Consider the following 12,008-nt stretch of genomic DNA (forward strand, 5'->3'; position numbering starts at 1 on the left):
AAGACACCGGAATCACTTGTTTAGGAAGGCTGTGGAGTGTCTGAAATAAACCCAGAGGATCCCTGAAATTTCAGGAGTCCCTGAAATAAACTGAAGTTTCAATGAAATGGCAGTGCTTGTTGTTATTTTGCAAGCGGTATGGTTATACTCTTAAGTCAGATCTTCCAGTGGTTCCTGGTATTTGCAGGCAAATATATTAAATCACTTTTCATTAATACAATATTGTTCCAATTTACTATTTGATACAGAAATATGAACTTGTGTGCAAGCAATGAATAGCCTTTAATATTATCTATAAACATACATGTTCTTGCAGTAAAAGGTATTATACAAGTAAAACACAAGACTAAAATTAGATATGTGCTTTATTTTGATCTTATTTACCGTTGTTATTAAATACATTTATTTGCTCATGTATACTATTTTAAAGCAACCTAGGAAATAATAGTATTGAATAGATGCAAATTAATATAATTGTTTTGGTTGTGAAATACTCCACTATTAGGTTGTGCTGATATTTTGTTTACTTAACAGTGACTTCTCAGATTAAATTAATAAAGCTAGTCAGGTGTTTTCCAATGTGTTTAGTATTTTTTTGCTCCTTTACTTTTGGTGGACACAGACATCTGATGGTAGGTTATTACATACTCTCCAACAAACAGACAAGACTGCTGATAATCCTGACAGATCATTCAGGGAGCTCTGTGACCATGTGCTCTGCCACTCACATTTAGCAGAAAAAAAGTCACTTATTGAGCAGTCCATTTGGTGTACATATCAAGTGGGAGGGTGATGTATTTCAGCAACCCAACTAGAAAGAGTTAATTGTCCTTTAAATCTTTCCTCCTTTCCCGTGCAATGTAAAATTTGGCACTCTATCGTGTATTTACTTCACTACTGTGCTTTCTCCTAGGCAGCCTGCCCAAGCATGCAGCACTGCCCCTGAATCAGCGCTGGAGCTGCAGCAGACCAGCCACTGTCACAGCCTCTCAAACCATACTCAGGTCATGATGGTGCCCTTGGGGCACCTAGCCAAAGGAGCCACTTTGGAAGACCTTCTTGAAACCTGCATTCAGTCTTTTGGTGAGTGCCTGGAGGTTTTTAGAATCAAATTAATTTGTTTCTATGTCTATGGTTATGTTTCTGTTGGCTGTGTTTCCTATAGGGAATTAAATACATTTATTGGGGAAGTCAAATGGTGTTCACTGAGAATTGTTTGTGCTACAGGTGATTGTATTGTTAGTTGATGGATGTGTTTATGCAGCTGTGTGTAATATATGCTGAGAGATTAGAGTAACTACTGCTCGTTCTTCAGGGAATCGGACAAATTGCAATCATCTACACTTCTGAGAGTACTTTTGTTAAGTACCAATTTTGTAAACTTCAGCAAGTTATCAATATATTTTTGTATATTACAATAACATTCTCATAATGCGTGTAAGCAACATGTTAATATTAAACATTTTAAAGAAGAAGGGTTATTTTTAAGCTAGGTGAGATAACACTGGATTGCTTTTTGCATTATCAGTATAGATTTCAAGTTGTTTCTTTATAAGAGGAAAGAGTCCAAACAGAAATCACAACTGCATTTTTTAAATGTATCAATTATCTATTTGTCTTTTTACAATAAGAATTGAAGTATGGATAAGTGTAACCATTGCCTGAGCTGTGTACCCCTAGTTTCCCTTTCTAGCTTTTTCATTAGTAAGCGTGTTTATATTCAATATTATTAAAATGTTATTACTGAAGACAAAGTGATTCTGAATAATTTGCTTATGAGTAGCGCATCTGTTTGTTAATGCTGAGTCTTTCAGGGCTTTGAGCTACTCCCAAAGTATATGGGGGAAAGTCTTAGTTTCAAAAGTAGTCCTTAGAAGATAAATGTAGTTGAACACCCACTCAGCTCTAAAATAATTATCTATATAGTTAAATAGTAACACATCGTGCTGATCTACTGGTACAGTGCATAAATACTGTGTAAACAATGACTAATCTTTCACATTTGTTTAAAACGAGGTTTTTTTTAACTTTAAAGCCTTCTAATCAGCATGAGCAGAGAAATGCATGTCTGAGAAAAGCTGGAGAAACATGTAATTGTCAGTAAATCTTGTCTCTTTTTTGCTTCTTTTCTTCTCCAATTCATTATTGTGAAAACTCTAAATTTCTGTAAAGCCCTAATTCCTCAACAAATGTTGATTGATATATATAAATAAATTTCAGTTCAGTAGCAGGGGGATAAGATATCTAAAACATAAGGCTTTCAGGTAGCTGTAATGACTACTTGACCAATATTAATATCTCCACATTTTAATGAAAAAACAGTAATATAAATGTAACATCATAAAATTATAGAATAGTTATTAAAGTGATTGATTTAAAGTAGGGCAGGTGAAACCCTGAGTAGGAGATTATTTTTGGCTAATACTCTGTATAGCAATATAGACATGCTTAGGTGTTCTCAAATTGCTGAGCATCAGTACATTGAAAGGACTGAGGTAATGAAGAAAAGTACCTTTGCAGTTCAGCAGCACATGCGTGTGAATCTTTCTTAAGGGTTTCACACTTCAGCTAGGAAATTTACTGTAATCCACTAGGTAGGGTTTTCCTGACCCTTGACAAGCTTTACATAAGTTGAGCAAGGTGAATTGTAGTGCATCAGCAAACGTCATTATAACTCACTAAGGACTGCTGAAATCATGTTGTGTGCTGCAGAGGCTTAGACCCTTAATTGGACAATTCATAGTAGTGTCTGTATTTATACATCTTCCATGAAACTATGCATGTTCTTATGCTATGTTGGAAATTCCCATTAAGATATTTAAATAAAAATACAACTGCTACAACACTAGGTAACTTGCATAATAAAGTTCATTAAAGAAGGCTCTTGTTCTATCAGCAAAACCAGTGCAAAATTCATTCACATTATTGTGCCAATAAAGGAAGAGATAAAAAGTCTTTAATCTGAGATTTTGAAGAGGGTTGGGGGCAAGGAGCAAAATGGTGGGGAAAAAAGCATAACTGCAGAATGATTACAAGGAATCTGAATGATTGAGCAAATTTCTTTCCATGCATATATGGATATACTGAAATCTTATAACGTCTATGCTGATAGTTCTGTTTAGGCTGAGATTTTATCTTCAGTCTTGGATATGCTGACCTATAATATTTTGTATATTATTCTATAAAGTCATTATTGTGATTTGAGTAAGTTTTATTTAAATGTTTAAAGTACAGAATCCCTCCCAAGACATTGTACATTTGGAGTTTACTTTCTGAAAAAAGCCATTGGTTTATTTGCTGTCTAGTCTTAAGGAGAACAAGAGGCAGTAGATAGTGACGATGATGTGTCATGTTTCAGAATATGTACTGCATCTTGTTAGAATTATGCTGCACTTGCTATACATGCTATGTGTACAAACACAATTCCTCTGTAATGGATGCAGCTGAGTTTATACTCCTGGACTCAATTATAGAAGTTTGGAGAAAGCAAACAGTGTGTAAGAGAGGCTGCGATCAACAATGGTGTGTAAGGAGAAGTTGGCAGCCTTTTAATGTATATGCAGAGAATATCACAAGAAGGTCTAACCAAGAAGGTATTAAGTATCAGTACATACTTACAGCTGTGGAGAACACAGACTGCAAGTTTGTATTGATTCTTGTTGTATTGATTGTTGTAGTTCATCTTACAACATGATTTGGGAGAAGAAAGGAGGATGGGAATTTGCCAAATTGAAGTTAAGAGTGAGACGACTTTGCTGCAGTATTATAAATGGGTTCCAAGAGGAAAGACTTTGTTAGGAAAGGCAAGTTAATCCAAAAGCTTAGTCAGTGCAGTTAACTTAAAATCCTGCTTTGGGGTGAGTAGTATGTGTGCTCTTTCACCTCTCTCAAACTTGGTCTTCTTTAGCTTGGACTGATGAATGACAGGCGTGTGCCTTAGTGACAGAAACAATGAGGGGCTTAAGAGGTAATTTGAAGTCATGTAGGTGGTCACTACATCTGAAAGAGTACATCAGGCCAGTGTTTATTCAACATCATGATGAGGAGATGCTAAAAGTAGAGGTTTCTTCAAGTTCCATGGAAATTTGAATCAGGATGATGAAGATGAATCATCCTGCAAATGAATTGCCAAAAGTAAAGGCAACAAAAAAGCAAGGATGTAAGTGAAGGCAGGAGTTTGGGAAAAAATAGCATGATGAGATATTGAATGTTGGAAGTGTCTTAGAAAGGAATATTGGTCCTTTCTTAGGAGAAGATCTGTGGAGACTTGAAACCACTCTCACCAGTTTTAAGAGAAGATATTTGGTTATACAGGAGAGTGATTCAAAACATGTTCCAAAATGTGTCTCAGAAGACCTTCCAACATTATGAGTAGCTACAGGATGGTGTTACTGCTATGATCTGGATTGACAAGAATTGTAGAGCACAAATAAATGCATCACACCTGGTTGCCTAGAAAAGAAGGGGAGGAAAAGAGAAAGGAAGGAAGAAAGAAAGGAAGAGCAGGAGGTAGGGTAAAATGATTTTAAAAACTAGAAAAGACAGTAACTGCAGAAAGGTTAGATTCAGTGCAACCTCTACATCAGAGAGGTTGCACTGAATCTAACTTCACTACTAATCCTGAACAAAAAGCTCATAGAGAGATAACTAAAAGTAGATTTTCCATTGGCAACAAAATGGCTTAAGTTGTAAGTTCAGGGAAGCAAAGAAGTAGTTAATAGATCTTGGCCCAGAATATGACAGCTTCAAGAGGGAGATAATTTATTCTGGAGGAAATCTTCATTAGTGACTGTGATTCTGGAGTGGAATTTTACATAGAACAGTGACTTTAACCCCCTGCATCCATTTATTTTCCCATTATGTAGCACATGAAATGCCACAGGAAATGTACTTTTGACTGGCAGACAGGTCTCTGAAAGTCAGTATGGCTTTGACTCTTATTTTGTTGCTAGTTGTGAAGGCATTTAAGTCTATCAGCTTTGTTGTTGAAGCCAGCAGAGTTAGGTCTAGTTTGCTGGCAGGTCAGTGGAACACAGGAAGCATCTGCTTAGTAGCACAGCCATACTTTTATGTCTAGTTCTTGTAGCAATCTTTGTGACACTACATAAATGAATAACATATATTTAGTTCAGAAAGTGTTACAGGTCAGAGAGGAAAAATGTATTAGCAGTGTTCCCTTCACTGGATACCTAATATGTTAATTTTATATCTGCTAAATGTTCGTGACATTTATCATGATACCCTAGGGTATCTTCATGCTACTGTGAACTTGAAATTCTGAATATGTGTTTTGAAGTCAATTTCTAATCTAGAAATTACTTTTGTTTTGTAACTTCACAATATGTTAGTGCATGGTAAGAGGTCCCTGTTTGTTTTCTTCGACTATGTCTATTTTTATCTTATAAATCTACTTTTTTAATCTAGAGTAAAGTTTAAGGGTGCCTATTTTTTAAACAAACATACCTTTCAAAGATCCAGTGAGCTGTTTTAACATGCATTCAAGCTTATAAACCATGTAGGGTCAGAGAGCCTTCTCCTTGCCCACACAGAATATTTGTTTAAATTGTTTTTACAAGTGTTTAAAGACTGTATTGCAATCAGGACAACGTGTGTCTTCAGCATAGTGCCAATTTGATATCTCCTTCTTTTGCCTGTAGTAAAGTCCTGAAATGTTACCTAGAATTACCTAACAAACAATTCCAAGAGTGCACTTGAAAGCCATCGTTTACTCAAATACGTCTTGCTAAAAAAATCTGAGGATCATTTAAAAGCTGAGAATTCTGTAAGAGCTCAATTGTTATGAAGGAGTTTTTGTCCTTAACCTCTGAGTACAAGATCTTACTCTTTGCCTCTTACATTTGAGTGCTGGAAGTATGTTTACTGTAGCATATGGGTGACATATGCTTATCCTACGACTCAGACACTTCAGTTAAAAAGAGATCAAGAAGTATCATCTTCAAATGCATGTCACAGTGCAGTGTCCCTGTGTTTGGTTTATTTAAAGAGGTGTAAGTAAAGGGCTTTAGGAAAGCAACAAAAATATTTCTGAGACCACGTAGCATAATTCCATGTAAAATCTCATCCATGATAAACTCTTTGCAATGGAGCTACTTGTTTATACATATATGTCAGTTTTAACCCATGGAGGACTTAAAGGAAGTGGAAAATTACAACTTCAAAGATTAGCAACGTTCTTAATAGGATTTATGTGAACCTAATGCAATTTGCAACTTCTAACAGTCATAAAAGCCTTGGAAAGCTAGGTCTAGGAGTAGGTTGTGATGTGAAGTTGTTCTGCAGTGTTTGATCTGTGCTAAACTAGCTTGTTGCCTCAATGTGTGATAAACTGACATGTTTGTACACAAACCTTATAAACACTGGAAACTACATTCAGACTAATTTGGATGAAAGATGCCACAGAAGTGTTTTGATAGAAACCAAAAAAATCTCACAAAGGTGCTGATGCTGGTCGCTTCTTAGGTGCAAGCTGCCAAAAGGTTAACATGGTTCTCATTTTCTGGAATGAAAAATAACTGTATTATTGAGTTGTGTAGTTATGTGAACTGATAATGTCTTTATATTGCTCATCTCAATATCATGCAAAAAACATATTGAGACTTAGGAATTCTTTGAGAGTCAGATATATATTGCATCCATCTTACAAACAACAAACCAGGCAAGTTAGAGTTCCCTCCTTAGAGCTGTAGACATTTTCTCCTCTAAAATACAGAAAAAAATGAAAACTATCCCATTTTTCCATATCAGTTATCTGCAAAAAACTCACTCTATTTTGAACACAAATATGTTCTTCCACTCTGGTTCAAGCATACAATTAACTACTAAAACAATCACAGGTCAATTACTGTGTTTATCTATTTATCAAATTTACTATATAAAAAATTCTTACATAGAATTCTGATTCAAAGGCAATAAATTCTTTCAACGCATATGCACACCCACAGAATGCAACTATTGCCATTTGCTTTTTTCCTCTCAGGTTTCCCTGAACAATCACCTGGTTTTTTCTCATGCTGCACAAACTTGCAGAGTTCTATCCCTTCTCTTGATGCCTGAGCTGAATGTTGAGGTCTCCAGTTCCCCCCAAGGTGTTAAGTTTTATCCACGATGCTGTTCTGTGAGAAAATGCTGTTGATCATTGTGTGTTAAGTAATCTGAGTGCTATTTGGTCAAATACAGTGCAGAAACCTTACTATTGCTTGGCAACAGAAACTATGTTAATGATCAATTAATGACATTGTGGGAACAGAAGAGTCATTACTGCTCTGTAGAATGCATGACATTGTGGGAAGAGAAAAGTAGTTACTGCTCTGGAGAATTCTAAGTGCTGTTTAGCTAACTACTGAAGTTAATTGTGGTTGTACCAAAATGAAAATGATTTCTTTTTTAACCTGATGTCTGTGAAAAAATTTTCCCAAAGAAAAGGAACTTTTAGATTTCTTTATATGTATATTAGAGAGTTCTATTTAGCAAATTTGACTTCACTTTTTCAATGTAATTTTCCAAAGCCAAGAAGTAAGTAATAAATCAAAATGAAGAAAACTTAGACTTTCTTCTTTATAATGCAGTCTCTTATTTACTTATATTTACTACTGGGATATGACTGCAAATTCTGTCTTCATGCATCTCAATATAACTTCAGGAAAAATCAGTATAACTATTATTTAGCAATGCAAGATATTCTAATTGCCCATCACCAGTCAGCTGATACGCAGACAGTTCCCAAGCAACAGCCGCCCTGACAAAGTTGCAGCCTGTTTCTAAATGCTAAGCATTACATGGTATGACACAAAATATCCATTGCTCAGCTGCTCGGGCTGTCTCTGCAGCCTCCTTGCTGCTGGGGCAGTGTGAGAAGGCATCCCCAGCTCCTGGGTTAGGGCTTGGTTTGCCATAGTCTGTAAACACCAGTTCCAGAAGTATACCTAGAAGTTAATGCCAAGACTAGGAAGCTTAGGTATGTGAGTGACATGGTCAGTGAGGAATATTAGAGCTGGAGCATGCAGCACTAATGAAAATCAAGGTCAGGAAGTGGGATCCAAGGGATCTGTTCTCCTTCAAGCCCCTGAGAGGCAAGCAGCTTGGTGTCTGCTAGTGTGTTGCAGTTTGACCCTTTGGTGGGACAGGCTTCCTGCTTCCCTGGATGGGGTGACTGACTGCCCAGGATCAGTCATGCCCTCAGAGGGAAGCTTCTTGTAGAACACTGCAGAGTAAGGGTTAAAGCACACATCTGGGCTCAGTGGTCAGACAGGGACACTGGCCTCAGCAGTTTCTGGTTCTGTTCTGGGAGCCTGTTTTTTCCTATCCATCAGTGCCTGTGCTGGCACAGCTGTGTTGCCAAGCATTACACTTGAATTATTCAGGAGTTGCCTGCAGCTCAAAAAATTCACATGGCTCCAGCATCATGACTTAAAGCTTTGGAAAAAGTCTTGAGTACTCAAATTATGTTTTGTAGGCTTTGGAGAAAAAGACTATTTTATTAAAAAGTTTGCATCTAAATTTGCTAAAATCAATATTTTAAATATGCTGTAGAAGGATGTGTCGTGTGCATCCGTGTGTGCAAACTTTTTGTCTTCTTCTGTGTACCTCATCTGAATTTCCAAGGCTAATGGAATGCTTTCCACCCACATTGCTTTTGGTTTCTCTCAAAGTACATTTTAATTTCGGAAAATCATCCCATTTCCCTTTGACAAGAGCTTTTATCTCCTTGTTTTTCATTTCAAAGAATTACCCACCTAGAGCTCTTTCTGCAAGATGTAGCTTTCCAAAAGCTGTTTCTGAGAGAGGGTAATGATTTCCCCTGGAGATTTCTCTCCCCTAATGTTCCCTACCCTCACACAAAACAGTCTCATTATTCTTTTTGGATACATATTATCCCCATTTTGTCTTGGATATATCTGCATTGTTTATGAGTATTTGGAGGAACAGGAGTGGGTTCCCCCCTCCTCTATTCTGTAGGGAGTTAAAATGGAATAGACTTGAAGAAACAGCAACTTTATGGGGTTGCTTCTAACATTTTTGTTAACTTGTTTTGTTTATAGAGCTGTTGGTGCAGGATTGATCACAAAGTAGTGGAGTTTTTCCTCTCAGGAAAATACTGATTTCTTCTAAGTTTAGTTTTGGAGCGTTTCTTCCTAAGATCGATTACTTGTGTAAATAAATGTATGTAAAACTCAATAGTTGCAGACATGTATGGGCAATAAGCCAATTTAAAAAGACACAAATGAATCCAAAACTTTGGTGCAATTCCCTGAGCTTTTTGATGTTGTCTGCTAAACATCATGTAACTCTTGTGGCATGAGGGGGAATTCCATCATCCTGTACAGAATTAAATGGAAGCTGGAGAGCTCAATATTCCACCAGCTTTCTGCTGCAGCTAAAACTAAAAAAAGCATTCTATTACCTTATTACTGTGTCACCTTTGCAAGAACATTCTTATTAAGTTATATTATTTCTGAAAGATATTAAGTACTTAATGATTTGAAACAAAGAAAAAATCACTAAGGATGAGTACAAAGTTCTACTTAGAGTAATCAGCTGTAAAAATGGTATGGTGAAGTCCTTCAAATACAGCATTTCTGCAGAAAAGGATCTCATTGTGAAGATGGACTTTAAAACTGAAAATGGTATTAATTACAATAATGATATTGTATCACTGCAGAAACTCTGTGTACATGGAGGGATGTGTGTACTTTCATATTTTTTGTATATACATTATACATTTGCTTACATTAAAATGTAGGTGTATAGAAAGGTATTATGCAATATTTGATTAGATCGAAAGGAGAACTCTTAAATGATAGAGAAACTCAAGCATTGGCATTAGTCACCTACAAAAGCTGTGAAGTGCTCATTACTGTAGAATTTTGAGAACAAATTAAACTGGTTCTGAAGTGAGATTTTGAGAAAGCTGTTTCTGTATTGGAGCAGCAGAATACAATATATTGGTTCCTAGCCCTGATATGTGCCATCAACTGAGCATTCGGCTGTCATTAAAAAATTAGTTTAAGTTAAATCTGCTTGCTGACCCTCAATAATGGTGTCATAACTGATTTGGAGAATGGTGGCTTCTTATGAATCTGATTCTGGCCAAATTCTACCTTCAATTTAATGAAGGTAGTTAAATGACTAGCTCTGTTACAGGGTATCAAATTCCAACAAAGAAGTAGTAAGCATGGAGTAAGAAGGCTACTATGGGTTGCTTAACTTTTAAGATGAAGGGGAAAAGACTGTTTCCTGTTTGTAAAGGGAATTTCCAGGGAGTATCTGTAAAATACTTATGAACTATTTTATTTAGTTTTGGTAGTTTCTAGCCATTTTAAAATTTTCTTGCAGTACTGCACCTCACGTGTGGGGCAGATGCATTGACTTTGGCTGTTTCATTTCAGTCACTAAACTCTACCATGTACTCCCACATGTATCTGCATATTTCTTATGTCTGTGTGATTTCTCAAGGTCTTTGAAACCTTGAGACCTTAAGAACACAAGTTCCCTCAGTTTTCAGATGCCAGGTTGACTTAGTAATCTTTGCAGACATTTATAGCACCATTCTCACGCTGTGTTCTTTAAACTGCTGGAAAAAAAATGCACAAGTCTTGAAGAATTCTATGTGGCACATCAGAATAGCAACCCACGACTTTCAGCTTTGCACTTATCTTCTGGCAATTGCTTGATACTTTCTTGCACTGCATTGTTTTCTGCATTTTGATAACCACTGAAAGACTTAAGGGAGTTTACAAGAAGTTATTCGTGTTCTTCGTATCTTAGTCACTGATCATGTGATGTCAGTGCTCTGTGATTCACTTCTGATTCATTTCAAATTGTACTCTAGGTGATACAGTTGGAACCTGCTTATGAAATAAAGATGGTGCTTATGAAATAAGGGCCTCTTAGACCTAGAAAAGCTAGCTTTTCTTTCCTACAAAATTCAGTTTGGTTAGGACATCCTTGGCATTCTTACTACTGCCTTCTCATTGCCTTCATGCATCAGAGGGAAGGTCTCAATACAGCGATCTTCTCTGCTGAACAGATTCTTTCTGCTAAGTGTATTTACCACAGGCTCGTGGCCATCAGGACCTGGTGAAAAGCAGGGAGTTTGCTCTTAAAGCCTTGCTTACAGACTTTTGAGCAATTTGTTTCTCTGAAGCATTCAAGGACCTAGAGAGACTTAAGCTATTTCTAAATCACAGACTGCGAGGAGTCACTCATTGGATCATGCAATAGAGTGGCTGATGGGCCTAAATTAGAGGGTTCTTACCTTGTGTGTTCTGAGTCTCACATAAGAAATGAAACTTCTGTAATTGTAGTTTTTAGTGACTTTGTGCTACTACGTGGATCGTAAAATACTAATCATTAACTGTCATTGTGCTTTCACTTATGGAGTTAAATGCTGGAAAAGTATATTCAACTTCTGCTTTATTTTTTTGTTTCAGAGTATATTTATTAAAAATCTTAATACAATAAGGGAATTTACAGGAGAATAACATGCAACGAATAACTAGTTGGTTATTTGTATTTTGCTCTAGTGAGACAGAGCTAAGGCTTTTGCAGTAATTTTCAGCTTTCTTTCATGTAAATTGACTAACTGAAACACACCCATTGCACTTTAGTTAGTGTTCACTTGGTGGTTTTGCTCAGTAGGCTGTGTGGTTAGAAGCAGGTATACAAACGGAAATGAAAAGGAGTTTTAAACAAACTGCTGGGGGTTCAGGAGAGTGCTGCAGAGGCACTCAGAGGCACAATTGCAGCACAGTCAGGCCAGCCCTCTTGCTGGCTTCACCATTTGGGCAAGATGCTTTACCATTGTAAATTGTGTGCTGGTACAGTTCATGCAGGCTTCTGTTCAGTGCTCAACTGTACTGGGAACATTTAAATTTATTTTTGCAGAGTGTTTATTTTGTTTTTTAAGCCACCACAAATACAATGGGTGTTTTTTGTGAAGGTGAGCCTTTTACTTGGATGAGAGAACAGATAGCCCCAAACTTCGTATT

General features: G+C 36.7%; 1 protein-coding gene across 2 annotated transcripts in view; it reads left to right on the forward strand.

Moving 5' to 3' along the window:
- RASGRP1 (RAS guanyl releasing protein 1) overlaps positions 1 to 12,008 on the forward strand; it is a 37,272-nt gene that overhangs the window by 1,480 nt on the left and 23,784 nt on the right. For both annotated transcript variants that reach the window (XM_058806309.1, XM_058806310.1), the window contains exon 2: positions 914 to 1,083. In XM_058806309.1, coding sequence (XP_058662292.1) covers positions 914 to 1,083 — 170 coding nt within the window. The remainder of the gene's footprint in view (positions 1 to 913; positions 1,084 to 12,008) is intronic.

This window comes from Ammospiza caudacuta, chromosome 6 (assembly GCF_027887145.1).
Source record: "Ammospiza caudacuta isolate bAmmCau1 chromosome 6, bAmmCau1.pri, whole genome shotgun sequence".
NCBI classification, from domain to species: domain Eukaryota; kingdom Metazoa; phylum Chordata; class Aves; order Passeriformes; family Passerellidae; genus Ammospiza; species Ammospiza caudacuta.